Source organism: Myodes glareolus, chromosome 21 (genome assembly GCF_982192425.1).
Source record: "Myodes glareolus chromosome 21, mMyoGla1.1, whole genome shotgun sequence".
In the NCBI taxonomy this organism is placed as follows: domain Eukaryota; kingdom Metazoa; phylum Chordata; class Mammalia; order Rodentia; family Cricetidae; genus Myodes; species Myodes glareolus.
Window position 1 is genome coordinate 64,586,962 of NC_142046.1, and position 13,300 is coordinate 64,600,261.

Here is a 13,300-nt window from a genome sequence, read left to right on the forward strand (position 1 = left end):
AAAAGAAAATGTGTGTGTGACTGATAGTGCAGTCAGATTCAGTCTTTATCCTAGAATGGCTACATCAGGAGTCTTTACTCTCTATCCTGATCTGACCTGAGAAGACCCTGCACCACCCTTAGATCCCTCCCAACAGGCAAATGGATCTGAAGTGGCTGAACGTTAACTGTTTCAACGCCACTGCACAGCCTTTCTGCCATCTGTTCAGAAGAAGTGAGTGGGCTTGCGTACTGTGAGGTCGATGAAGCCCTGAACCAGGTAAAACTGAGTGAGATGATTCCTATGATGTAGGAGTCAAGGCTCTAGAGGCAGAGTCCTGTTATCTTTTCAGTTAGCACAGCCAATCAGGTGTTCTCTCTGGCAATGGCCGATACATAAATTACAGTCACCCTAGCATCCTCTGTATCTCCATGACACTTACCATGAGACAATTCCAGTTTTAAAAGGGTTGAAGGCCTTGGTGTAGTGGTTGAGTGAACAAGTTAAGAGCGTATATTTCCTAAGGTTTGTGTGAGTGTGTGTTTGCACGTGTGTGGATGGCATATGCGCATACGTGTGTGTGCCTGTGTGCTCATCTGTGCATACGGAGGGGAGAGTTTGATGTTGCGTTGGTTTTCCCAATAGTTTCTACACTTTGTTTTTTGATTACGGTCTGTCATTGAACTTAGACCTGACTGCTTTGGCTAGACTGGTTGGGTAGTGAGGTCCCAGAATCTCTCTGTTTCTGTTTCACTTAGCACCAAATCACAGATGCCTGCTGTCTTTCCTGTTTTTGTGGGATGCTGGGGACTGCTAGGGTTATGAACTCAACCCTCCAGGCAGTCTCCCCAGCCTACTCCTCACACTGTTTTGATGACTGAAAGAGACAATAAAACCTAGAAGAATGCCCGGCACTCAGAATGTGAACAATGTATAGTGCCCATGAGAGCCAGACAGGCCTGTAATTACGGCTGCTCGTAACTAAAGGTCAGGGGAGGCCCCTAGAACTTTTCTTATCTTTCTCTCCAGTTCATCTTTCCTGTTTCCCCATTGCAGTCTAAGCCTTTGGCCATGGCTGTTTTCATTCTTTTCTTTCTTTGTATTGTCTGTTCTGGCTTCCTGTCTGTATATCTTCTGTATTTCTTCTACCTTCCAATCTCAGGAAGCTCCTCGTACTCAAAACCTACCAACTGGAGATGCTAGGATCTGCTTATTGCTCTTGTTTTATGTTTTGATATGGGTGTCAATGGACTTGAACTAATGCATCTTCAGTTTCTGCCTCTCAAGTACTGGGATTAGAAGCATGTAACACCATGCCCAGCACCTAGTCTACCCTCCCACCCCTTTTTTTTTTTTTTAAAAAAAAATGGAATTAATTCCCTTTGATAATAAATATGGAAATTTCTGATAAACATTTACAATAAGACATGGTCTTGAAAAATCTTGAGGTTTGGCTGACACTGTTCCCATTTCTGCAGGGGCCAAAGACCAGAACTGAGGAGGTCCCCTATCTTATTATTTTATGTGAGACAAAGTCTCATTGTGTTGCCCAGGTTGTCCCTGAACTTTGGATACAAGTGATCCACCTGCCTCAGCCTCTATAGTGGCTGAAACTACAGCAGGCATGTGCATCGCCTGGCCAGTTTCCTCTGATGAATAAACTCCAGTTTGTCACAGTCTAACTCCTGCTATCACAGACTTTGTCCAAATACATGCTTAGCTTGTTCACGTGGGTGTCTGAATTTGGGGTCTCAACTTGAAGATCCTTGTGGGACATTTACTGACAAACCCTCCTTCCAGAAAGCGACTGTCAGCTTTGTAAGTCCTTCGCCATGATGGCTAAGACTTACCAAGTTTGGGCCCATTTCATTCTAGCTCAACGTTCCCCTCCCTCTCTCCCATATCTTCTCTCTCCCTCCCCTCTTCTCCTTTCCTGTCTTCCACCCCACCCCCAATGTGGGGAGGGAGGGAACCCAGGGCCTCACACTCTCCTATTAAGCTAAGCCTGCAATCTTCCTGGCCACATTCAGGTAGCTTCCCTCACTCTTGGGGGTTGAGGTGGAAAGGATGCTTTTTGAAAAACATCTTATCTTGTGCATCCTTCCTCTTCCTGAAGATCCTGGTGAAGAAGCCAGATTGGGAGGGGGGTGAACACTACAACATCTGCTCAGGGGTTGTTTTCTTTTTCTGTGTCCTCCTCTAACTCAACTTCCTGACCCTCTGTGGTCTTACGAAACCTCCTGGCCCATGGATATTGGTGAAAACCTGAGCACTGAGCCGAGTTCGTGATCTTAACACGTAGTAATCCCGACATTTACTCTTCTCTTCTTCTTACTCCTTTCCTAATGAGTCAATTTGCTTAGTCAGCCAACAATCAGAGATTCCTGATGACTTGCCAGAACTGTGTTCCCTATGTGCTTAGAGAAGAAGAAGAAAAAGAAGAAGAAGTAAACAACCAACCACAACACAATTTATCCCGTGACTTGTGGTAAGACACTCACCTTAAGCCTGGGCTTCCCCATAGATTTTAAGGGCTTGACTAGCAGTCACTTTGTCGCTGTTTCTTTCCATTTGTGACACTGTTGTCACCAACTTTCTATCACCTCCATTTGCAAACTGCAAACTGCGGTCCACCAGTCATTTATGAACTGTGGAGAAATTTCACTATGATTTTGCGTACAAAATACCAAAGTTCTCAGAAAGAGGGTTGAAGCAAAGGCTGAGTCCCAGTGGGGTGGGGGTGGGGTGGAAGTCAGCAGGGTCAGCAGGGACTGTCCAGATGCTGGGACACCCCTGTGAAATATCACACCCTCTCTGCCCCATGCTTGCCCCGGATTCAGGTCAAACTGGGTTTCAATCTGCATAATTTGTCCCAGTTAGGAAGGTTGGGAGAGGGTGAGAATAGGAGGGTGAAGACTGAGCAGGGGATAGATACCCTGGAAGGCAGGCATGAGGTAGGGGCCAGAGGAAAGGAGAGGAAAGAGTCTGGGGTGCAGGCTGGTGGCAGAGAGAGAGAGAGAGAGAGAGAGAGAGAGAGAGAGAGAGAGAGGAGGTGGGGCCAGGAGGAGCAACAGGCTTGCAAAGCTCAGATAATTGTCAGCCCAGCACAGTAGGGGTCAATTTAGTCTACTTATCCAGTGACAAGAAGAAAAAAAAAGTGGGCTGTAACTTAAAGATCTTAAGACTCACTAGAGAGGGAGGGCTTGGCCTGGGGGTGGGAGGAGGGAGTTCAGAGTTTAGGAGGAGGCAGAGACTCAGGAGGGTGCAAGGAAGTGTCTTAGCTGAGCTGGGGTGGGACGGGGAAGGTAGAGAGAGAAGCTGCTGAGGAGCACATCCTGCCGGGTCTGAGCTCCCAGAAGAGCTCGGTCTGCATGCCGGCAAGGGCACCCTCAGACCTTTTCTTCCCTTGAGGGCACTAGCTGAGTGGGTGCTGTAGCTCCGGAGCTGGTGCCCCTGGGACTCACAGCCTACCTTCGCTGCATTCATCAATATGGAAGATGATAATTACTACTATGCGGCCGACAACCAGTCCGAATGTGAGTACGAAGACTGGAAGTCCTCTGGTGCCCTCATCCCTGCCATCTACCTTCTGGTCTTCCTTCTAGGCACCACGGGTAACGGCCTGGTGCTCTGGACCGTGTTTCGGAGCAGCCGGGAAAAGAGACGCTCAGCTGACATCTTCATTGCCAGCTTGGCAGTGGCCGATCTGACCTTCGTGGTGACTTTGCCCCTGTGGGCCACCTATACCTACCGGGAGTTTGATTGGCCCTTTGGAAACTTCTCTTGCAAGCTCAGCAGCTACCTCATCTTCGTCAACATGTACGCCAGTGTCTTCTGCCTCACCGGCCTCAGCTTCGACCGATACCTGGCTATAGTCAGACCAGTGGCCAACGCTCGGCTTAGGCTGAGGGTCAGCGGGGCTGTGGCCACAGCCGTCCTGTGGGTGCTGGCTGCCCTTCTGGCCGTGCCTGTAATGGTGTTCCGTTCCACTGCTAATACAGAAAACAGCACCAAGGTCCAGTGCTACATGGACTACTCCATGGTGGCTACCTCAAACTCAGAGTGGGCCTGGGAGGTGGGCCTAGGGGTGTCCTCCACGGCTGTCGGCTTCGTGGTACCCTTTACCATCATGCTGACATGTTACTTCTTCATTGCCCAAACCATTGCGGGCCATTTCCGTAAGGAGCGCATTGAGGGCCTGCGGAAACGACGCCGGCTGCTCACCATCATTGTGGTGTTGGTGGTGACCTTCGCCCTGTGCTGGATGCCTTACCACCTAGTGAAGACGCTCTACATGCTGGGGAATTTGCTGCACTGGCCCTGTGACTTTGACAGCTTCCTCATGAACGTCTTTCCCTATTGCACCTGTATCAGCTACGTCAACAGCTGCCTCAACCCCTTCCTCTACGCCTTTTTTGACCCTCGGTTCCGCCAAGCCTGCACGTCTATGCTCTGCTGTGACCAGAGCAGGTGCAAAGGCAGCCCTCACAGCAGCAGCGGGGAGAAGTCAGCCAGTTATTCTTCTGGGCACAGCCAGGGCCCTGGCCCCAACATGGGAAAGGGAGGAGAGCAGATGCATGAGAAATCCATTCCCTATAGTCAAGAGACCTTGGTGGACTAGGGCTGGGGCCAGAGAGAAGTCTGGTGCTTTGGGTCTGACCCAAACTTTACCCTCACGCTCTGAGAACCAGGTAGCATGGTTGCACCTTCTCCCTGACTGACCCCTGGCTCCATTCCCTGCTTCTGGCCTCCAAGCTCTGTCTTGCTGACTTTTTCCTCAGAGGTTTGTGGTTTAGAAGGAAGAGATAGAGCCTTGCAAACAGACTCTTGCTCAGCTGTTCAGTATTCCCAAGGCTCGCACAAGTCTCCTGTCCTTTCTAAGATTCAGTTTTTGTGTTTATATCAAATGGGGAAAGTTATATGGACCCTAAAATGTTGAAGTATGAATTTTGACTAAGTGTGTTTCCTTTTGCTCTTTCCTCAGCCCTGCAGCACTCCCTTTCCCCTCTCTTCCCTTTTTTGTTTTCTGTGCTGCAGAAACTTTCACTGTTTAATTACTCACTCTCTCTAGTGGATTCCTCCTCCCTCAGTCTGTCCATCACCTACCTATACCCCCACACCTCTTCTCCTGCTGGACTCCTAAGGGTTAAGAATAATGAAGCGTGAAGGATAACCCTTTGAGTTCTTATGTAGTTTTTTGTTTTTTATTTTTTTTATTTTTTATTTTTGTTTTGAGAGCCAGCAGGGCAGGGTGGGTTGTGGGTAGGCAAAGAATTAATGCTTCAGTCCCCAGAGCCAGGAGTTCCGGATTGTTCCAAAAGCTGGATGAGTTCACTGTTGGTCCAGACACCAGGGCTAGACTGACTTTTGAATAGAGATTTCTCTTTGGCAGAATCTCTGCATTGCTTAGTAGATAATGTGTCCTACCAACAAGCCAGCGTCCTTTCCTGCTCGCTTATAACTGACTGCGAGAATCACAAGGCCACAGCACTGAGGAAGCTGTGGACCATCCCGTCCCCATGGACAGGAGCTGGGAAGGGGAAACACAGAGGAAGAGGAGTTGGAGGGGATCTGTATTTAGTCTGTTTGCTGCTTGGCTCCCCTCCCCCATCCGCATCCACCTGTCTCCTACAGAACTGTGAACAGTGAACAGTCGAACAGATCCTTCTCCTGGCTCCTTCCTCATGCCATCATCTCCTGGACGTTTTCCATAGGTGCTGGTGCTACTTGCCCCAAGAATCATTTGGTTGAGTAAGGCTGTTTGCTTTTTGTCTATGTGGGCATATATAATTAAGTGCACGTGTGTGTGTGTGTGCACACACACACACACACATCATATAAACTTAGATGAACCCTCCCTCACTTTCCCCTGCACCCCTGCAGGTCTTGCAGTCCACTTGGGGGAAGAATGAACATACAGATGAAATGTAGGCTAGGTATGAGTCTACCCCCACTGGACTTGGGGAACTCCGACGGCTGGTCCGTATTTAGGAAAGAAGTCTGTGTTTGTGCTAGGCTTTCTGTAGGGAGCTATTTCCTCAGTCGCATCTGGTCCTAAGGCTGGAGAAGCCCAGAGCTTGGCCCCAGTTCCTCTCCAGTTCCACAGTGGGAAGAAGAAACTTAGAGACACTCTCACTTTCTTCAGGGTCTGTGGTCCTCTTTCTAAGGAGGCCACAGGATGAAAATCCAGGGTGAGCTTTTGTTTTCCTTCCCAACAGGACCAAGCTTCTTGCTTTATCCTGTGGGCTGGGGGGAGGGTAAGGTAGGGGAAAGATTGAGTGGAGCGGCAGACCCCCAGGTCTCAAGGACAAAATTCATAGTGGGGCCTTTGTGTGCTGGAAATGGGTGTGTATATTCCGGGTTTTGTTCTTGGAGGGCTCTGGAAACGAAGAAGAAGACATGTGCTACGGAAACAGGAAGAGCCTGGCTTGATGCAGGTGGACCATCTCTGGAGCAGAGGGAGGCTGGGGGTTGGGGTGGGGGAGAAAACAGCTCCTCTCAGCAGAGTATCTGCATGCCTCAGGCCAGAAACTTTCACACAGCTACTTTCTCTGGCCAGGGCCACCCTCAGAGCAGCCAGGACAGGCAGCAGGAGGCTTCTAGGAGGCAGGAAGCTCAACCATGGCGTGGGACAGATAGCAGAGGCTGCCTCTTTTCCCCACCTCCACCCTTCCACAGAATGTGCTCTGTTCTGATCTTGTTAGCCACTGTGGTTCATCAAATAAAACTGTGTTGTGTCGCTGGTGTGTCCAAAGGCTCCTCATTTGAAAATGCTCGGACAGAAGTGTCAGAGCCTGCAGTGTGGGGATATTTCAGTAGCCGTGAGAGGGGGCACATGGTTGCGGGGGGGGGGGATCAGTGGGGGGCAAAGAGGGAGAAGGGAATGGGGCTGAGAGGAGATGGAGAAACAGGCACCAGGAAAGTGAAAAGATGGGGGCTGGGAAAGGAAAGGGCAGAGCTAAGCCTCATGCTCTAAAAGTCACAGAACAAACGGCCACACATTTTGGAGAGTACAGGTGTATCTGGGGGAAAATGACAGCAACTGTCTACTCTCTGTCCATCTACCCCTCCCTCTTCCTCCCTCCCTCTTCCTCCCTCTCCCTTCCTCCCTCCCTCCCTCTCTTCCTCCCTTTATCACTCTCTCCTACTGACTCAGTCATTCATCTCTACTAATCTGTTATCACTTGCTGATTGATTCATTCACTGCCACCCATTTAAGGCAGACATTTGATCTCTGTTCTCCAATCGGAAGCATTGATCTGATTATTTTAAAAATGCCTGTCCCTGGATGTTATTCCAGACCTACGGACTCAGAATCGTCTGCACTCTCTCAGGTGTTTGCAGGCACTGAAAACAGCCTAGGTGGGTTCTGCAGGAAGGTCAGGCCAGGGATACCTCATCCAGATAAAGTCTACCTGAATTAAGGCAGGCACACAGACAAGACAGTTGAGGCCACGAAAACTGGGCTGTGCATTACCATCTGTTTGAAGGAGGAAAAGACTGGAGTGATCTTTGTGGGGAAAATATTAGGTTTAGATGTTCTTCAAAGAAGGCGTCCCTGAGGTCAATGACTTTACAGGTGGAACAAAAAACAGTCACCAGTAAGAGAGAGAAAGCAAGAGAGAGAGAGCGAGAGAGCGAGTGAATGAGAGAGAGAGAGCATATTAGCAAGGAGCTCATGTTTATACAGTTTTACAAGTGTGTTAAGAATTTTTCAGGCATTATCTCACTTAATCCTTGCAGCCTTCCTCTGAGCGGGGCATTTGCGCCTGACTTTGCTGTTATAGAGACCTGAGATACAGAGATTAGTGATATCTCTTCGTCACATGATAACTATGAGGATGAGCCAGGCCTGGAGGCATGAATCTAACTCCAAAGCCCACAGTCTTGACCATGGAATACTGCTGCTTCCCCCAAGTACAGAGAAGACAGCACCAGATGGTTGGGAAAGAAAATGTAATCTCATCTGCAAGATGCCAGGCACACATGGAGACCGGGCAGGATAGGGACTGTGAGGGAATGGTGAAGATGCAGGAGAGACAGACAGCTGGGGGAGAGGGAAGCAGATGAGAGAGGATAAGTGAAAGAGATGGCAGCGGAGACAGAACAAGGAGCGGACACATTACACCAGAGAGAGAGAGAGAGAGAGAGGGAGGGAGACAGAGAGAGAGGGAGGGAGGGGGGAGAGAGAGAGGGAGAGGAAAGGAGGGAGGGAGGGAGGGAGGGAGAGGAAGGGAGAGAGAGTGGGAGGGAGAGAGAGAGAGGGAGAGGGAGGGAGGGAGGGGGAAGGAGGAAGGGTGAGGGAGGGAGAGAGTGAGAGAGGGAGAGGGAAGGAGGGAGGGAGGGAGGGAGGGAGGGAGGGAGAGGGAGGGAGAGAGAGTGGGAGGGAGAGAGAGAGAGGGAGAGAGGGAGAGAGGGAGAGGGAGGGAGAGAGAGAGAGGGAGAGAGGGAGAGGGAGGGAGGGAGGGAGAGAGACAAAGAGAGACACAGAGAGAGAGAGAGAGACAGAGAGAGAGAGAGCACAGGGAGGGGGGACATGAGAAAGTAGCGGCACAATGAGGACAAGGCACCCACTTTTCCTCTTAAAAAGGAAAATCCATCAGGAATTTGCGACTATACCAAGGAGCTGAGTTTTCCTTTTCTTTTAATATGGGTACTGTTCAAAGTCTCCTGTGAAATTGAATCAAGTTGTCCAAAACATCATAAAATTATAGAGCAGTCAATAGTCCAGTTGTTTGCACACACCTTCCTTTGCTTCCACAACAGGCACTGTGCTGGTTAGGATCAGTGAGCAGACTGCTGGGGCTCACGGGTTGTGGGTTGAGCCAGAGCGCGGAGTGCTGACAACAAGAGGGTCATCTCTGAGACAGAAGGCACACAGGGCCAGAGCTTATCACGGAGGTTTGAGGGTCAGCTCTGAGACGGAAGGCACAGAGGGCCAGAACTTATCACGGAGGTTTCAGTGAGTCTCGGCAGGGCAGCAGGGGAGATGTCAGAGCCCCCCAGGAACCTGCCTTTTCGAGTGTGGCTGGAGAGCTGTTAATGGTGGAATGTTTGGGCAGAAGAAATTCCCAGGGATAACGCAGAACACAGCTGCCCCCCCCCCCCCCCCCCCGGAGCTGGGAAGAGCCTGCGTCCTGGCTTCATACATGAACACTCCAAGTCTGGGAGACCGGCTGGTCAGCCAAAGAGAAAAACTTGTCTGAGTTTCAAAGCGTGGACACAAGGAAGATTGGGAGCTAGGACAAAAATCTGAGTCTTTATATGAATTGAGGATGGGGATGGACGCTTAAAAATCTTTTTTTTTTTTTTTTTTTTTAGTGACTTGAGGTTTTGTCTGTCCTTGCTGACATAAGCTATCTTGTTCCAGTCATCTGCCAGGGACTGGGGACTTCTAGACCCTTTTACTCTGGGCTTATTGGAAAGAGATTCTAAGAAGAGGTGGACAGATTGCTTAGCAAAAAGCTCACATCCAGAAACCAGGGTGATCTAGATGAGGCCACCCACCTCCAGAAACCAGGGTGATCTAGATGAGGCCACCCACCATCCAGCTTCTGTTTCATCTAAGCTCTTGAGTTGGCAGCTTGCAGGGCATGATCCAGAGGGCATAGCTTTTCAAAAAAGCATTTGAAAATACTGGGTAGATTCCAGTGCTTTCCATGTAAGGTTAGAATGCTAAAATGTTAGAGTCTAGCTAGGTGTGGTGGTTCAGGCCTTTTATTCCAGCATCCGGGAGGCAGAAGCAGGAGGATCCCTGTGAACTCAAGGCCATTCTGGTCTACAATGTGAGTTCTAGGCCAGCCCAGGGCTGTATTCCCCAGTCCTTGGTTAGTGTTCCCTGGTCGATGACTGGAAGAAGAAAGTTTATGTTAGTAAGGACAGACAAAGCCTCAAGTCACTAAAACAAAAAATTTTAAACCCTGTCTTAAGAAGAAAAAAAGTTATGAGAGTGTGTATATTTATAGTTCCAGACCATTCTGTGTGGCCATAGTAAAATACTCTAAACTAATTAATTCATAAAAGAAATAGTTTATACAGATAGATCATAATTCTGGAAGCCCAAGAGCATGATGCTAACAATTGTTTATCTCTTTGTAAACTGCTTCATCAGTTCATGGTGAGGATGTGGTCAAAGTACAAGGAGCAGGTTTGCTTTATAACAAGCCCTTCTCCCAGTCACTAATCCAATCCTCTGAGATCAAAGCTGCTCCCAGGAGACCTAATCCAGTCTCAAGGGGTCTTGCCTAGTCTCTTGAAAAAGATATTGGCCCATTCATGGTGGTAATATTTCTATGAACTTTCCAAAGATCCTATCTCCTATTGCTGCCATATTGAGTAATTAAGCCTCAATTCGAGTTTTGCCAGGTAACAAGCATGTCTAAGTCCAACCATAGCTTCCTCATCCAAGAAATCTTTACTCATCACACACTTGTAGTGCAGAACTATCTTAGAAGCTAGGGATAACCATGGCCAAGCAGCCATGACCTGGTTTGTGGAACGATTTGAAAAACTTTTTAGCCTTATTTTCTTCATTGACTAGATAGTACATCCGAGGTCAAAACAGAAGAAAAGGGGAATAATTTGTGTATGGTCACACAGTGGGAAAGTGGCAGGGCTGGCGGCTAGAACTCAGGCTTTTCTCTGTTAGACAAGAGCATGTTCAGGCTGGTGGAGGAAATCTTTGATTGACAATACTTAGAGCAAATGGAGTCAGACTGAAGATGAGCCCTGCCTGGGAAGGGAGAGATGCTTGCTGGTTATCTAAAGATTTGTCAAATCTTTTGTTTGAGAAGAGCTTCAGATTCAGAATCTTATTGCTGATTCAGTACAGAGAGCTCCTGTACATTTCACATCCGATTTCCTTTATAATTAACATCTTATATTAGCATGATAATGTGTCACAGTTAATGAACCATGTTGGTACATTACTATTAATTAGTGCCTATTCCTTGCTCAGGTTTCCTTACTTCAAAAAACAAAAAAACCCAACCCAACCCTAATATACCTTTTTTTTTTTCTGTTCCAGAATCTGATGCCACAATTCAGTCATCCTATGTCTTAGGCTTCTTGTAGCTCTGGCAGCTTCTCAGACTTTGTATTTGGTGCCTTTGAGAAACACTGGTCAGGTATTTTGCTCCATATTTCAAAAGCAAACATCCTTTTAAAATCTCTGTTTGTTCGGCATATGTTAGGTGATGAGAAAAAAAAACAGAAAATAACATTCAAATCATGCATGTTCTTCTGTAGTTCAACAATAAATAATAAAGGGTAATCAATGCCACCACAGACAAATCACAGGATGCTGGAGAGGCAAACATCTTTTGTTTCTACCATGGAGGAGTCACAAATTAGAGCTAACATACTGGCTGAGCCATGGGTCTAGATTCAGTTTCTATGAGGTTTAAGCGTCCGGCATTCTTTCTCTTCCAAGTCACCTTAAGACACATTTTCTTGCCTGTGTAAGTGGAACCCGGAGTGTACGAGACAAAAGAATGGTTGTATTTGATGGGCATCTCATCCCATGTTGTCATATATGATGTCACTCAACTGTGTGGCACACCTCTTAATTGTGTGTCCGTCTGAAGCTACTTTTAGATGTGTTAATGAATGGATTTCTTAAACCTGGTTGATAGGCACCACCCAGCCAGCATCTTGTTACTCCTCAGCCCACTTTCCCTGGTACTGGAAAGAGGTCTCTAGAATAGCCCTGCTTTTATAAACATTCTTCATTATTGCCCATGCCATCTACCCCATGGGCAGTTGCTCTAGAGCAGGGTTGTGTTGACAGATTTTTGTATTCCTGGTGTCTGGAATGCAGTAGGCACATACAGGCAATTTGCTTAAATAAGTGAACCACTGGATGATGAAAATTCAGGAGTGAGAGGTGAGAAAAAATTGTTTTTTATTTACAGCAAACAAGTCAATTTCTTTTCAAAGAAGCAAGGGAAATGAGGTAAATCAGGAGCTAGGAGAGAAGCAGGGGAATTGGAAAGTACTGACCTAATTAAACCGAACGGCTCTTGTCTCTCACAGCTGCTCCCATGGAACATGCAGTCGGAATAAAGAACAAGTTGGGTCATGGGATGAGGACACTTCTGATTATTTTCTCTTGATTATTTATGGATTTTACACATATAAACATGCATATACACCTACCTATATATAAATATGCACACACACACACATATGTATATTGTGTGTTGAGCAATTCCCCCTCCATCCTCCATCCTTCCATTTTTCCCTTTATGCCCCCTCTGGTCTTCTTTGTTCCCCTAGACAGTTTTACTTTTGTGTCTTGTAAACAAACATGATTTAATGTTTCTATATAAAATCTAGGATTCATAGATGAGGGGAAATATGATCTTTTTTTGTTTTTCTGGCTTAATTCCTGGAGTATGATTGTCCCAGTGATCATTTTCCAGACAACCTAACTTCCTCCCTTTGTGGATATACACCACACTTTCCTTATCCATTCTTCGGTTGCTGGTTCTGTAGTTCAGCTATTGTGTGTAGTGCTGCAATAACCTTGATGCTGAAATATCTCTGTTACATACAAGACAAGTAGTTTTTAGAGAAACCTCCATTCTGACTTTGATAGTGGCTGGGCTAGTTTACATTCTCAGTAGCAGCATATAAGGACTCATTTTTGTCTATGTTCTCAATAGCATTTGTTATTACTTCTCTTAATAACCGCCATTCTAACTGGGAGAGATGGAATTTCAATATAGCTTTGTCTTGCATTTCTTAAGATGGCCAGTGAAGCTGAACATCCTTGCATATGCCTACTTCTAAACTCTACACATCATGGCTCCACAGTGACCAGTTCACTATTAATACTGGGGATTAATTTTCAAGCCTATTTTGTTGGATGAGTGAGTGCAAGGCTGGTTGGTTTCCTGGGAAAGGTATCAGTGCCAGCTGGAGCCGGTACTGAGTCATTCAGCTGCTGGGAATCCATGCATAACCCTCTACTGTTCATGGAGGAAGAATGGCTCCGATGGAGGGGATGTACTGATTGAATGGAAAACAAAATCCTGAACTTCCTCCTCTACAAAAACACTCAAGGAAAACCTTCCCTTCCTGTCTCTGAAAAATCTGTATCAGGGTCAAGGTCATGCAGGAAGATTTGGCAATCTTTCTTCTTACTCTGAAATGTATCTATAAGTTCAAAAGGTCTTCCTGTACAATGGGATGGACAATGCCCGATGATGACAAGGATTGAGGATTTGCCCTAGTTGGCGTCAAAATGGTCTCTGGTGGACTAACGACTTTAGTAGCAGGACTCAGCAACCTAGAGTCTGGAGATTGACATCCTAAGGTC

General features: G+C 47.2%; 1 protein-coding gene across 1 annotated transcript; it reads left to right on the forward strand.

Moving 5' to 3' along the window:
• Positions 1-3,218: 3,218 nt before the first annotated feature.
• On the forward strand, positions 3,219-6,718 carry Aplnr (apelin receptor). The gene has a single exon (XM_048426064.3). It carries the CDS (start codon positions 3,470-3,472, stop codon positions 4,598-4,600), a length of 1,131 nt encoding a protein of 376 aa, XP_048282021.1. The 5' UTR covers positions 3,219-3,469; the 3' UTR covers positions 4,601-6,718.
• The last annotated feature ends 6,582 nt before the right edge of the window (positions 6,719-13,300 follow it).

What these genes read in the sequence shown, in the direction of transcription:
- Aplnr (XM_048426064.3), top strand. Translation starts at nt 3,470, where the DNA reads ATGGAAGATGATAATTACTACTATGCGGCCGACAACCAGTCCGAATGT.